Here is a 15,209-nt window from a genome sequence, read left to right as displayed (position 1 = left end):
GAAGATGCTCCAAACATGTCAGGGCCCCTCTGCTCATAAACCTGGGTTAAAGAGAGCAGGTGAAGGGCTGACACTTTGCAAACAACACTAACAATCCAAGGGAAGAAAATTGATCCAAGTGTGATTAAGCATTAGGTAGAGATGAACATACAATTAGCCAGTCAAAGCAAGGTGTCTTTTTATCTCAGGGGATGTTGGCTCCTTTCCAAGTGCAAATGAGCTGCACAGAATTACACACTGCGACTGTGAGCACCTCAACTCCCCCAGGAGATCTGCTTGGGAGACTCCTCCTTCACCCAGTTCTTGGTGGACAACACCTTGACATGTTGAGAAATAGGAAGCACAAATGTTCAACATGAGGCACAGAGAGCGAGCCAAGTCTCCTGTACCTTTGGACATGAGCTTGGCAAGAGAGCTGACCCATCAGGCTGCGGAGCACTGCTGTGCATGCTAAGGTCACATCCATCACGTTGCTTCATGGTGACCTCTATGTAACAACTGTTGGGGCTCAAAGCAGCCCAAATTGATGCAGGAATCTGCAAGAAAAGTCAGTCCCAGCCCTCTACAGATGTGCTCTCTCCATTTCAATATTAACCTTTCAGAAATGTCAGCCAAACAGTCACACGCAGACGCTGCTTTCCTGGTAGAACCTGTAATTTTGGCCTTGTGACTAGAGCTTCAGTTAACTCCTTCAATGCTCCTGTACACCTTCCAGCCCTCTCCCAGGAAATTCCAGCTCCAGGGTCCTTTTATCGCCAGTGATTTTGATGCTCTGCACGTAGGTGGCCTCTCTCTCCTGATGCACCACTTGGGATGGCAAAGTCAGAGGGCACTGCTGAAACACAAGTGCTTGAAGGTGTGTTTAAAAGTGCGGAGCAGCATATTCCTAACCTGTGGTAGCTGGGCTGTCACTGCAGAAACAGCAGGGTGGGGAGGACCATCCTCTCTCCCAGATGTCCTAACTCAACAACAAAGTGTGTTGCCAGAAGATTGCAGGAGAACATCCCTTGTCTCTTCCCAGAGTTCACCTATCCCTTACCTCTGGCACTCTCAGAAAACCCTTCTGTTCCTCCAGAGCACACCTGCCACAGGCTGCCCCAAGCACCCCAGACAGAACTGTACACCTCGGAGGGTCCTACCCCATGCGGGCCAGTGCTCCCTCAGCAGCACATTCACTGGTGTGTACAGGGCTCATGGAGAACACACGGTGGGCAAGATACAGCTGGAAGCCTCCCTTATGCAGAGCAAGTAGAGGGAAGGGGGCACACAAGGCAAAAGGGATGGAGAAGGCAAGTGGATGCCTAAACTGGGATGCAGGTAGGCCTGTGGGCTGGAGGTGTGGGAAAGAAGAGGACTAGGGAATAATCTTTACACCTGTACATTCTGGAGGGGCAGAAAGACAGTGGTTGGAGGGCCAGGGAGCGCCCCCTGCCCTCCCCAGGTGTCATGTCCCCTCTCCAGGGGACTGGAGGAGACAGGTTCCAGGCTTTAGGCTACACATAACTTCACATTTGGACAGTTAAAGAGTGTCTGGGTAGTGACACTTCTCCTGGGATTTCAAAGGTCTAGTGGAAGGTGTCTCTGCCCATGGCAGATGATCTTTAAGGTCCTTTCTAACCCAAATCATCCTGTGGTTCTGTGATTCTAAGCCTGGTACCATTGGAGAGCTGAGACTGTTTCATAAACAAAGCCCACACTTGGTAAGTCACCTCCATCTAGCTCAAATGTCCAGTTAGCTCTTGCTGTGGTTGCATTTCCTTTTGCCATAGATGACTGTAAAGCACCCCACAGACCTCTGGGTGAGATGGGAGAAACATTTCCAGGCTCACACTGGAGCAGTGCCTCCACAGACAGTTATAAACTGGCTAGACTTTCGAGAGGTGTGGTTGTGACACCAACTCAGAGTGCAAGCTGCAGGAGGTGATCAATATTAGGGTGACAAACAGTGAGTGAGGAATGCATGTTCAATAGCATTTATATACCTTGGTGCACGTAGGTAAGGATATATACACACATTGCACATAGAATCATGGAGTGGTTTGGGTTGGTTAAAGACCATCTCGTTCTACCTCCTGCCATGGGCAGGGACACCTTCCACTAGCCAGGTTTCTCCAAGCTCCATCCAGCCTGGCCTTGGACACTTCCAGGGATGGGGCAGCCACAGCTTCTCTGGGCAACCCTCACAGGGAAGAATTTCTTCCCAATATACCATCTAACCCTGGCCTCTGGCAGTGGGAAGTCATTCTCCCTCATGTCACTGCAGTTCCTGATGAAAAGTCCATCCCTGGCCTTCTTGTGGGTGCTTCAGATACTTTAATGTTGCTGTGAGGTCTCCACACAACCTTCTCACTTCCAGGCTGTACAACCCCAACTCTCCTAGCCTTTCTCCATAGGGGAGGTGCTCCAGTCCCCTTACCAACTTCACGGCCTCCTCCAGACTTGCTCCACCAGGTCCATGCCCTTCTTACATTGGGGGCACCAGAACTATATGCAGTATTTCAAGTGGGGTTTCACACAGGTACAGACACACATTATACATACATCTGGTGACAGCTGAATTCTCTAACTAGCAGGGACACAGCCACAATGTCTCTATATTGAAGATGTTCAGCTTTGTCACCATTCTTCCCTCCTCCTTTTTCCCCATTGAGCAAATGAGTTCACTTAATAAAAATCCATCTTTCTGCTTCCCAGGACATCTGCAGATGGGAGTCGCCTGTGCAGTGCACACTCATCTGTTCCAGGACCGGGAAGCAGCCGGAGCAGGATGGGAAGGTGGCTTCACCTGCTTCAGCCACAGTGTGACCCTCATGCTCCTTGGGTAAACTGAGGTAAGCTGCTGTCTTTGCTCCACACAGGAGAGTGATCCCACAGGGAGAGGAATGGGATGCGGCGAAAGGGCTCGGGCACAGGGAAGGAAGAACTCTCTTTCGGACTGTAGCCAAGGGCCCCTTGCCATCTCTCCTGCGGGGAGGCAGCAGCTCCGCACCCGCAGAAACACAATGTGGTGAGGAAGAGGAAACACCGCGGGTTCGGGTGTCTGTCGCCGCCTTCCCGGTACACAGATCTAGAGCAGCGGAAAAACACCCGCCGAGGTGTCCAGAGCCTCCCGGAGGGACTCCGAGCCGGGGCCCCCGAGCCCGGGCGGTGCGGGCGCGGCTGTGGCGGAAGGTGGGGCGGGGGAAGCGGGCCCGGTGCCCGTCGCTGCCTGGGCGTCCCTCTCCGCCGCTTCCTTTAGGTGGCACCTCTCCTCCAGGAATCAGCCTCCCGGCCCCGCGCAGCCCTGCCCGGGCCGCGGCCGCGCACCGCGGGGGCTCCGCCGCGGAGCCGCCGCCGTCGGATCGGCCCCTCCTCCCCCCCGCCAGCCCGTGCCCGGCTCCCCCGTCCTCCCGCTCACTCCTCCAGCCAGTAAATCCGATCTAGGCTGATTCCTCTCACGTCAAACCACATGATCCCATAAAACATTCATCGCGTCTCCATCCCCGCTCGCTCGCTGCTCGCTCCCGGGATACAGCGCAGCCGGCTCCGCTCCCCGCCGCGGGATCCGCCGCAGCCCCGGCCCCGTGCGTGCGGCGGGCGGGCGGAGGGAGGAAGGACGGGCGGAGGGAGGAGGAGGCAGGCAGGCAGGCAGGCAGGGAGGGGGAGCCTCGCCTGGATGCTGACTCCAGCTCGGGGGCTGCTCATTCCCCCGATGAGCGAGGGCGCCGGCACCGGCAGCGCCCCCCCCTCCCCGTGCGCCGCCGCTCCGCGCTCGGGCTGAAGTTTGGCACCGGGATCTGCCCCGCTTTCCCAAGGATTGTACGGCTGCCGCTCCACTTTGCGCCTCCAGACGTGCCTTCCCCGACCCCTAAGATGAAGAGGGCGATAGCTGAAGGTAGGTGCGCCCCGTCCCCCGTTCCCCGCCCCACCGCCGGGGATACCCTGGGCAAAGCGCGGCGGCCACGGCCCCAACTTCGCCCTGCGCCGGGAACTTCCCTCGCTGCAACTTTTTTTCCCCGTGGAGTCTCCGGGAGCGGCCAAGTCCCGCGCGGGCAAGAGGGGCCGGGATCGGGCCGGGCCGGGCCGGGAGAGGAGGCGGGGAGGGCGCGAGGGGAACGGGAGCGCCGCGGCTGCGGGAGCGGAACGGAGGCCGGAGGGGGAGCGGGCACCGGGCTGCGCCCCGGCACAGCACGGCTCCAGCCGCGGAGCACGGCGGCGGGGGAAAACAGCGGGACGAACGTACTCCAGCCTCCGCCCAGCCTCGGCTCGGCTGGGCTCCGTTTGGCCTTGGCGTGACCGGGCGAAGTTGGTGTCGCTGGGGGAAGCGCATCCCGCGCTCTCCAACCTGCATCCCGACATCCCCAGTCCGCAGCCCGCGGCGAAGGGGCCGGACCGGGCGGGAGAGGGGATGGGGCAGGGCTGCCCCCCTGCTCCCCGAGCCCGTCCCTGGCCCCGCCGCCTGCGGGTGCCTCCCCGGCCTCGGGGAAGTTCGAGGAGGGTCCGGGCGCCCCGGAGGGACAGCGGTTCCCGGGATGCCAGGGGGGTTCCCCGCAGAGCCCCTCCCTCAGGGTCCCCCCGCTTCGCCTCAGCCCGGTGCCCATTAACCTGAGGCTGGGAAGAGCTGGGCGTGCAGGGCTTGGACGCCCTTTCTGCTCGCTCTGCCGGAGGAGAGGCACAGAGCATGCAGCCTGGCACAGCCCGATGCTCTGCCTGAAAACAGCCCTTTTTCATCTGTTTTGACGATAATCTTCGTTTTCTGGCTCCCGGTGTGCGGGCTGGCCTGGGGCTGGGGCTGGGGCTGGACTGGCAGCCCTGGGCGGGCGCTGCGGCGGCTCTCGGAGCCCCCCGGTCCCGACGTGCCTCGGCCATTTGCGATGGGACCGGGTGAACCCCTCAGTGCAGCCCCACATCGGCAGGAACACATGGCACTCACTCTGCAGTTCACACCGCTTGGAGAAGCATGTGCCACCCAGGTGTGTTTGCTGGGAACCCAGCCCACGGATTGCAGTTTTTAACTGGAGGGATCAGCCCATCGTGGGAGCTCCAGCGCTGCCCAGACTGCTGGGCAAGGTTGATTTGAGCATCCGGAGCCTCTTGCTGCACGGAGTCTCGGCTCTGCTGTCTCCAGCTTGCTTCCCATTCCCATCAGTGACACACATAGAATTCTTTTTTGCTCTCTATTTTGGAGAGCACTCTGGCTGGTTTATTGTGATGATCAAAGGACACATCCAAGCTCTGATCAAACAGCACACTGCCTCCTTTAGCGACTTGGTGTTGGTTTTAAATCTGAAATGGCCAATTTAATCCTGTTTGGGGAACACCTTGGGAGCAGGTTCCAGTGCCAGCTTCTCCCGTGGGCCCTTAGGGGATACTGGTGTTTCAGCCTCCATTTGCTGTGTGCTGTAGTCTGGTGCAGGAGTTACCCATCGATTTGAACCCGGTGGCTCTGGGCTCGTGCTCAGCCTCCCGGTGCCAGGCTGCTGCTGGGGGCTCTTTGTGTCCCGTGGTGCTGTTGGGTGCTGTCGGCCATGCAGAGCATCATCCAGGTGCTGGGTGTGGTACAGGCACCCGGATCCCCTCTCCTCAGCACCCGTGATCCTGCTGCAGCACAGCCCTTTCTCCACACAGTGACATTCCCGGCTGCTCCCAGCATAATGTGGAACAACACAGAGGATAATGAAATATAGAAACTGTGTTACAACAGCTTTATTTATAGAACAAGGCTTGGAGAGGTTTGGGCTTGAATTATTTTCTTTTTCCTGCCATTTATGAATTGGTCCTGTGAGAGGCTGGAGAGCCTGGATTGCTGGCAGGTTGGGCTGGAAAGTCCTTATGAACCTTGGGAGATTCTGTTTAGCTGAGTGACCATCCTACTGTATCTGGACTACATTTCCCACCGCGGGCTGCCAGGATGCTTCAAGTGCCTTGTAAGCCAGAAATAGCCACCAGGGGCAGTTGGACAGGCAGAGCTTTCCCTGTTCTCAGCACTTGCTGCCTTATTAACACAATTCATTTATACTGAAAAAGGGCTTTCCTTGCTTATTTTTTTAAACAAATGCAAACCCCTGTAATATGAGAACCTACATCAGGATCAGACACTACTTGTTCACTGATGTGAGCAGCTCTCTTTTTTTCTTGAGAGAAAACACCATTCATCATATTGGTTTATATTTCCTGTCTTTATAATATTTGCTTTTTATCCAGGGCTGCTGCATTTTCTGGGCTCGGTCCCCTCTTCCCCATCAGGCAGAACAGACCTCAGACCTATAGTCTGTGGCACCATCAAGAATCATCAAAGGGTGTGTTTGAAAGGTTTTTTTGAAAAGGAATATCCTTAAAGAGAAATTTTAGGACAAAAAAGTGGAGATTCCATTGCATTGCTCCGTGCTTGGACGTTGTGTTGGTGCAGATGTCGTTGTGTCCCCGCTGGTTGTGTGATATTTTCCCAGACAAAGCTGCCCCAGAGAACAAGTTAATGAGAATGGTGAGAAAGCCCCACGGATCTCTCCCTGCTGTGGATTGTGGGCAGCACATGCTGGGCACAGGAGGCATGTCCACCCTGGCTTAACCAGCCAGGTCCCTCATTAATTACCTGCGTCCCGTGCTCAGGTGCTCTGGGATTTGCTTGGAGAAATTCTCCTGGGAGCTTGTGCTGTCCATAGGAGTGGTGGGAAGGGGCAGGAGTTGTTGGAGGGGAGGAAGGGGACACTTTGCTACACAACGGGTCTCGCTCTGCTTTCACTTGCTGCTTGCTCACTGGGCTTGGAATGAGAGGGCAGGGAATGGTTGTTGCTCCATACACTCATCCTGGTGGCTCAGTGTAGAGTTGGAATCTGGCAAGGGATGTGGGGATCCACAGCTAATATCCCCACAGGTTTCTTGACACCCCTGTGCCAGTCACAGGCTAATAAGGCAGGCCATGTGCTGTGTAATCTTCTTCTGACACCAACAATGACTTTGGCCGTTAAAGCTTCTGAAGGAATAAACAAAATCCGCAAAATCTGCAAAATCCAGCAGCACATATGTGAATTTTCCGCCTTTTTCACCTTGGAAGCTGCAGCGAACCTGTGAGCTGGGGGTGGGGAAAGGGGGCATGCTCTGGAGCCCAGCTCTCACACCCTGCATGCACAGGGATGCTGCTGTGGGGAGTGGTCCTTACCCTGGAAAGGGCTCTGTCTTCCTTCCCTTCCCATCCTCCCAAGCCTTGTGGGAGAGGGGGAAGGAAAGGGACAATCAGTTGAGCCAGAGCCTCACCACAAAGCAGGACAAGGAAGATTGCAAAGAGCTGAGCTCTAATCTCTGCTCTGAGCCTGCACGGGCTGCTGTGCCCATGGCTCAGACAGCTCAGCCCTGCTGTGCTGCCGAGCCTATCCCGGTGGGAAGGCTGGGAAGGCAGAAGGTGCAGCCCCAGGATTCACCCTGTGGAGCTGAAGGGAGAAGTAAGGAGAGGGTCTAATTAGGTGTGTGTCCTCTTCCCCTTGGATTTGCAATGCTTTCTGCTGCTGTCACCTTCATTAAGACAAATCTCTGAGTGCCAAGCTCCTCTTTTGATGTTCTTAAAGAGGTTTTCTTTTTATGCAGTAGGCATGGACACAGTGGAATAGGAGTATCCTGCACCACTGCACGGAGGTGTTGCAAGAGGCAGCATCTCAGTATGGTGCCTGCAAGGGCTGGGAGTTGCACTGAGTCTTGTCCTTCCTGTCCATGTGGAAAGTTCTGTGCTGTGTCCTAGAGCCAGACGGGTCTGTCTGGGATTTGTGAGTAACAGGGTTTCAGGGCTTCTCCATTACAGACACAGAGAGGTGTGGGAGGGAGGAGTGAGGCTTGTGATCTACAAAGCCCAGCCTCGCCTCCCCTTTCCTGCTGTGGTTGCAACTCCTGGAGGTTTCGAGAGACTGAGGGAAAAGGGGACAATTCTACTGAAAAGTCTTAATCAGCTAAAAGAAGGAGAGGGTGAATTCTCCTGTGTTTGTGCAGAGATGCCAAAGCAATTTGTGCAGAGTTTGGTAAAATGTGCAAACTCACCTCAGCCTGCACTGGTGTGTGTTGGGGCACACAGAAATGTGAGGTTTGGGTGGCTCATTATCCATTGTAGTGGTGTTGAGATCTGATGTGTAGGCTGAGCAGAATTCAGGTGACACAGATATTCCCTGTGGTGTGTGTGCAGTGTGCATGGACAGGCACTGCCTGTGAAAGGCAGGACACATCTGCATGTATGGCTGCATGGACCCTGTCCATGTTTACTTTGCTTTTAGAGAGCTCCAAGAAGTTGGGGCTGCTAGAGTCTGGTCTTTGCCCTGTTTCTGACTTCTCTATATCCTTGACCAGGTCAGTGAGCCTTTCTGTGATGTAGTTTCAGCTTTTCCAGCTCCAGCCCTCAGAGAGAGATGCTGAGTTATCTCCTGAGGGACCCAGAATATGCTTAAAAATTCAACCCAGAGCTGAAACGTGGAGGTCTGTGCAATCACTGATCACTTCTTTAGCAGTGACACAGTGTCAGGTGACAAGACTGATGATGTTCTCCTTAGGGCTGTTGCTGCATCAACAGCAGGTTTGTCTCTCTGGACTGGCTTGCCTTCCTCCCAACCTTCATATTGGGGATGATCAATAGCACCAGTAGATTTGACAGCATTTATTGTCCCTCTCAAGTCTCTGCTCCTGGAATCAGGGGATTAGAAAAGTTTTATTTTGTATCCTTCCTGATAGCCAAGAAAAGCAGAAGCACTTCAAAGGCATGTGCAAAACATCGAGGTAGTTGGAAGCAAGAAAACACTCCAATGCTGTGATTCTTAGTGCAGTTTCTTGAGAGCTCAGGAGTTGACTCTCAAGGAGCAGACAGTGTTGGGCCCTCTCTGCATGGGTCAGAATATTTGCTGTCATAATAGCATAGAATGGTTTAAAGATATCAGCTGGATACACCTGGATTACATCTGGAGGGTACATCTGCAGGTATCCTCTTGCTCAAAGCACAGCTAATTTCAAAGCCAGTTCCTGGTTGCTCATGGGCTTGTCCTGTTGAGGATGGATGTTCCCTTTCCAAGGATGGAGGTATCCTGTCCTCCTTCATAGCTCAGACTTCTTGGCCTGTCTGGCCAAAGCTGCTTCAGCTCTTTGTCACCTGGTCTGGTTCAGCACCATGAGGGCTCACATTCCTTTGGGATGGTCTCTCACTGGGCATGCAGTGGTGGAGCGGCTGTGCTGGGTCCACCCTTGGTGGGGTAAGTCAGAACTCACTCCCTGGGAACTCAGGAGCAGGTGCTGGGGGAGGACCTGAGCGTGGGGATCACAGTCAAGGACCCTGTCAGGGACACTCAGGAAGGCAGAAGACACTTCCAGACATGGTCTTGTGCCTGTGTTTGCTTTGCTGGCTGCAATGGGGAGTGAAGCCCCTGGATATATTTTCTGAGTATTGGCTACAGCTCGCCTGGCATGGTGTCCCACATCAATGGTAATTACAGCAGAGTTTCCCTGGAGCTCTTTCACCCGCAGATGCACTCTGTGCTGGAAGCCTGTCCTGACACTGTGCAGGGCAGAGGCCTCTCTGAGGACATGCTTTGGCATGGCCAAATCCCAGAGTCCTGGAGGTGCTGGTGGGAAGGGCCCAGAACAGGGCTTTGGGAACCTCCAATCATGGAGCCTCCTTGGCCTTTCCCAGTACTGGAGCTGATTACAAAGCTTTTCCTGATGTCTGAACTGAACCTCCAAAGCTGCAGTTCTTGGCTGTGTCCTTTTGCTGTGTCATGTGGCCTCACAGAGGTGTGTTTGTCTCTGCCTTTGAGTTCCTGTAGGCAACAACTGGATTGGCTTTCACCTCCTCCTTGCCAGACCCAGCCATCCGAACTCCCTCTGCCTGGCCTTGTAGGACATACTAGGATATGTATCACCAGGGAGCAATTCTTTAGGGGTGGGCAGGCCCTGGCACAGGGTGCCCAGAGCAGCTGTCACTGCCCCATCCCTGGAAGTGTCCAAGGCCAGGTTGGATGGGGCTTGGAGCAACCTGGGCTGGTGGAAGGTGTCCCTACCCATGGCAGTGTGTGGGATGGGGTGAGATTTAAGGTCCCTTCCAAATCAGACCATTCCATGATTTAGTGATTCTGTGGTTCTATGACACACTAAAGGCTTCTGACCTTCCATGGTCATCCTGGGCCATCCCAGCCATGGTGTGTCACAGGACCAGGGCAGTGCCCCTCCCTGTGCTGGCCCTGCTGAGGCACCTCCTTCCCTGGGGCAGTTCTGGGTCCCTCATGACAAGAACATTGAGGGGCTGGAGCGTGTCCATGGCAGGGAATGGAGCTGGGGAGGGGCTGGAGCAACAGGAGGGGCTGAGGGAGCTGAGGGGGCTCAGCCTGGAGAAAAGAAGGCTGAGGGGGAACCTTCTGGCTCTCTTCAACTCCCTGACAGTAGAGGAGAGCTGGGCAGGGGTGTCAGGCTCTGCTCCAGGGAATAAGGCACAGGCAGAGAGGGAATGGCCTCAAGCTGTGCCAGGGGAGGTTTAGGTTGGATATTGGGAGAAATGTCTTCATCGAAATGGTGTGGCACTGGCAGAGGCTGCCCAGGGCATTGGTGGAGTCACCATCCCTGGAGGTGTTCAACAAATGCATGGATGTGGCACTTGACATGATTTAGTGGTCAACATGGTGGTGCTGCTGCTGTGGGAAATTTTGGACTGGATAATCCCAGAGGTCTTTCCCAACCTGAACAATTTTGTGTTTCTCTGACCGAGTTCATCCTCCATTGGAATTTTTTGTTTTTCCCAAGTAAATTTTGGACTCAGGAAACCCCAGCTGGACAGTATTGGAGGTGCAGACCCCAGCCCTGAATGGAGCTGGGCAGTGACTGTCCCACTCCACTGTCCATGCTCCTTCTTGCATAGCCCAGGATGGAGTTGCCATGTTTCTGTAAGGACAACCATTGGCTCATGTTCACCTTGATGCCATGATAGCTCCCAGACCCCTGCAGGCTGGTTCGGATGCTTGGGGTTATTGTACCCCACATGCTCTGTACTTCTTATACCATTAATGATAATACTTCTTAATACTGTTCCCCCTTTCACTTCTTCAAAAAGCTCAGACATTTAGGGGAATGATACCTACCTGCACAGGATTTATTTCTTTGTGGTACTGAAGTGTTATTTAGCAGTGGGTCAGAAACATTTGGAGAAGTCCAGGGTTCCCATCCTGCACTTCTCTTCTCCAAAGCACCGGCTGTATGTTGCTCCCTGTGTTGCTGCCTGAGTTCCACCCAGACAGCCAAGGATCAGGTAGTGCTTGACTGATTCCTTCCACCATCAGTATCCTGAAGGGATCAAAATCCTTGTTTTGCTGTTCACTTCTGGAGCTGACTCAGAAAAACTTTTTGGTCCAGCATTGCTGTGCTTAATCCATGGAGGTCTGGAGAGTCTTTGATCCCTATCCACAACCTCAATTCCACATGAAGATGAAAATAGTCCAGAGAAAGCAAATGGAAATATGACAGTAGAATGAGGTTCAGTGCCTGGATGGGAGCTTCCAGCCTGTCACAGTTCTGCTCCATCCCATGGGATCTGGACACATTCCCTCAGATGGCTTTTTGAATCCTGGTACCTTTTCAGCAGTTGTGCTTTCTTTCATCTCTCTGTGCTGCACCTTCCCTGGAAACAAAGGAATGTTTGCATTCAAATGGGATGATTTCTATTCTTCCCTGAGTGCACAGGATAATTACAGTGTCTTGCATGGACTTGCACTAATTGATCAGTTATTAGTGATAATTATAATTTACACGATGATTTTGGAAGGGGCATTTCTATGGCAGAAGTGATGCTCTGATACAACAGTTCAGAATGACTTGTGATGTGTCAGATCATCTCCTGTGAGCTGCTCACTGGGGAGATGGGTTAACTTTTATATTTTTGTTAAAAAACAATCTTTTGCAAGAACCATCTGGCTGCTAAATTCTTCTCCTGAAGCTGTGCAGTTTGCTGGGAGTTCATTTGCGTCTTTAGCTACTAAAGAGGAAGTAAAAGTGACTGATTAGTCTGAGACTGGGACCATTCACATCAAAGTGACAGATTTTGTGAGCTGGATTTGGGAAAGTGTTTAAAACTGGTGTGTTTCCATTGAATTTTGAAGACTGTGGGCAGAGCTCTGCTCTGGACACTCCAGCACAGCTCTTGGCTCCACAGCCTGTGTCATTCTGTCAGAGTGAATTGTGTGGCTGGTGAGATTTGCATGTGCTTGTTTGATGACTTTAAATACTGATTTTAATTGCGTGTGTTTCTTAAGGCTGTGAGTGATGATTGGAGCCATGGACAACAACCATGTGTGTAACACAGCCATGTGCAGGGAGATGGGAACTCAGCCTGACTCATAAGCAGAAGGGAGGTGGGAGAGGAATGGAAAATGCCTTTGGAGGGCCCAAATTCAGCTTTCCCTGCTTCCAGTCACCATGGGGGGCTTTGTCATCAGCTGCTGCACAAGTTGGAGTTTCTAAAGCCTTTTCTGACCACTGATGGCAGGCTATGAATGCTCCACACTGTCTCCTGAACAGAGGTGTCTTTGGAAATCCTAAGAGCGAATGTGTGCTGGTTTAAAGGTAAACCAGCAGGAGAAGATTATAAGTCAGAGTTACAATTTTGTGAAAGATATTACAATAAATATACTGAGAGAGAGAAATTGCTTTCAACTCACAAAACCCAGCAGTATAACCCAGTGTCCTGGGGCACAAACCCAAAGGGGTTTGTTTGCCCTTGTGCTGAGACCTGCGTGGTTCCTCCGAGTCCAAAGCAAAAGGAAGTGAAGAACCTGTTGGTGCAGGTGAGGGCTGTGGTCTGGTTGGCAGTGGTGATCTCCTCCTATCAAGGTCCTGCTTCTCCTCTGGATCCAAGGAGAGATTCCTGAGGTCTTCTTACCCACCATTTATGTACCCTCAGGGAGCACCCAGTCCCTCCCCCTGGGCAGGGACTCACACAATGGGTGATTAACTCTGGGAGCCAGGGGGGTATTGTTGAACCGTTGGCAGCCACGCCCCTCCCAGGCTGGGTGTGAAGGTGCTAATGACTCCCTGGGCAGCTGCTGCTAATGGTCCATTGTCCTTGGGGAATGAATAGAGGGCGTAGAATACACAGCTTTGATCACCCCCACACAGTGATAACTGGTCCCACCTGCTGAGCTAGGCCAGAATGCTGAGTTGGTGAAAATGGGGTTTGTCTCTGCAGAGAAAAATGGTCACCTGAAAGCCATTGTGACCTGGAGTTACAGGAGAAGGGGCAATGCCTTCCCACTGCCAGAGGGCAGGGTTAGTTGGGATATTGGGAAGCAATTCTTGGCTGTGAGACTGGTGAGGCCTTGGCACAGGTTGCCTAGAGAAGCTGTGGCTGCCCCATCCCTGGAAGTGTCCAAGGCCAGGTTGAATGGGGCTTGTGGAAGGTGTCCCTGCCCATGGCAGGGAGTGGAACAAGATGAGCTTTAAGGGCCCTTCCACCCCAAACCATTCTGAGATTCTGTGATTGCACATCCCTTTGGCATTAGCGTGTTTTGAGGGGCTGTGGGAGTTGTGGTGGGAGCAGCTGGGGAGCATATCCCTCTCCTTGGGCACAGGTTCTGCCTCAAGTACACACACCCAGCACGGATGCAACTGAGATTAATGCTTCCCATGCCTGTACAAACGTGGTTAGCATTGGCTTTACACTAGAGGGCTGTCTGTCCCTTTCCCTTTGGAGAAGAGGCTGGAGTCCGTGTGCCAGGGATATTCCTACTCACAGGATCCACAGGATTTGACAGCGTCCGTTCTGTCGTGGGGGTGAGGCAATACAGGCTGGTACTTACCACACACCTTCCTCTCCTGGCCTGGGCTGGAGGGCACCTTGACATGGTTTGTCTCAGTTGCAGTGAAGCCTCTGTGGTTGTGTCTCCAGGGGCTCTGTTCCCTGCAAGGTCAGCAGCCTTTTTCACTCAAGCACCAGGTTTCCATCCAGCCGTGGTCTTCCCCTCCTCTTTCAGGCCACTTTTGCTGTCAGGAGTGACAGCACCGAGTGTGAGCACAGGGACTCTCTCTGGGTGTCCAGGAGTGTGGCATTTCATGCTGCTGCCCTGCACATGAGGGAATCTGCAACCCTGAACATCTGCATTGCCAGCTGGGAGTGCACTCGGACAGAAATTGCTTTGGAAATGGCTCCTGCAGGCTGGAGGAGGGTCTTCAGCATCCCAGGGCTGAAGGAGATTTGGCAGCTTATGTCTGGTGGGATGGCTTCCTCTGACTCTCCTGTCAACAGCAGGGCTGGGCCCTCTGTGGGACCTTGGCCACCATGTGGGTCCACTGGTATCCCAGGTTTCATAGAATCACAGAACAGCCTGTGTTGGCAGGCACCCACAGGGATCATTGAGTCCAGCCCCTGGCCCTGCACAGACACCCCAACAGTCCCACCCTGATCCTCAGAGTGTTGTCCAAATACTCCTGGAGCTCTGGCAGCCCTGGGGCTGTGCCCACTGCCCTGGGGAGTCTGTTCAGTGTCCAACCACCCTCTGGGGGAAGAGCCTTTTCCTACTATGCAGACCAAACCTCCCCTGACACAGCCTCATGCTGGTTTCATTTACTTGGTTTGTTTAATTGTGTCAGCACTCATGTTCATCTAGACTGGCTTTAACTCAGGGGAAGAGAGAACTAGCTGAGGTTTGCCTTTGCCTAGCAGACCTGGTGTGAATTCAGACCTGTCCTTAAGGCAGTGTGCCTGCCTGGAGAGATCCAACCCCAAACACAGGCCCCTCAGTGACTTCCACGTGCCTTGTGCCAGCTGCATTTGGGGCATGCTATTTTCTGGATGTCTAAGCAGCCAAAATTTGGCTTAGTTTGGGCCAAAGTGGTGATAACTGAGAGCAGGGAAGTCCCCCGCTCCTGGCTAATAAGGATCTGCTTCAGCCAGTGGGGCTGAAGGAGGTGGGGAGTGTGGTGGGCTGGCCAGGAGGAGTGGAGGGAGGCACAGGTGGGTACTGGGTGCACTCTGGGGCTGTGTCTGGCACACACACTGGAATGCAGACAGTGATTTTCTGTCGCAAGTTGATTTATGAAGTCCAAGGACTTCTCTCCATCCCTCAATTTTCAGCTAATGTGTCCTGAGGGAGTGGGGATTAATAATGGTAATTACAGCAGTTCTTGGTGGCATTAACCACATGCACAGGGATGGGTGGTGGGAGGCTGCTCTGCCATGAGGAACATGGATATGGAGGTGGCCTGTTGGACTTGCTCTCCATCCACCT

General features: G+C 53.6%; 1 protein-coding gene across 1 annotated transcript in view; it reads left to right on the top strand.

Annotated features, from left to right (window-relative positions):
* Positions 1-3,430: 3,430 nt before the first annotated feature.
* The window catches only part of RTN4R (reticulon 4 receptor), a 96,426-nt gene continuing 84,647 nt past the window's right edge, over positions 3,431-15,209 (top strand). Inside the window, exon 1 of the mRNA XM_071572076.1 lies at positions 3,431-3,874. Coding sequence (XP_071428177.1) covers positions 3,853-3,874 — 22 coding nt within the window. The 5' untranslated portion in view covers positions 3,431-3,852. The remainder of the gene's footprint in view (positions 3,875-15,209) is intronic.

The sequence above is a fragment of the Pithys albifrons genome, chromosome 17, assembly GCF_047495875.1.
Source record: "Pithys albifrons albifrons isolate INPA30051 chromosome 17, PitAlb_v1, whole genome shotgun sequence".
In the NCBI taxonomy this organism is placed as follows: Eukaryota; Metazoa; Chordata; class Aves; order Passeriformes; family Thamnophilidae; genus Pithys; species Pithys albifrons.
Note: the sequence above shows the minus strand (reverse complement) of the source record. Positions and strands in the feature narration are given on the sequence as shown.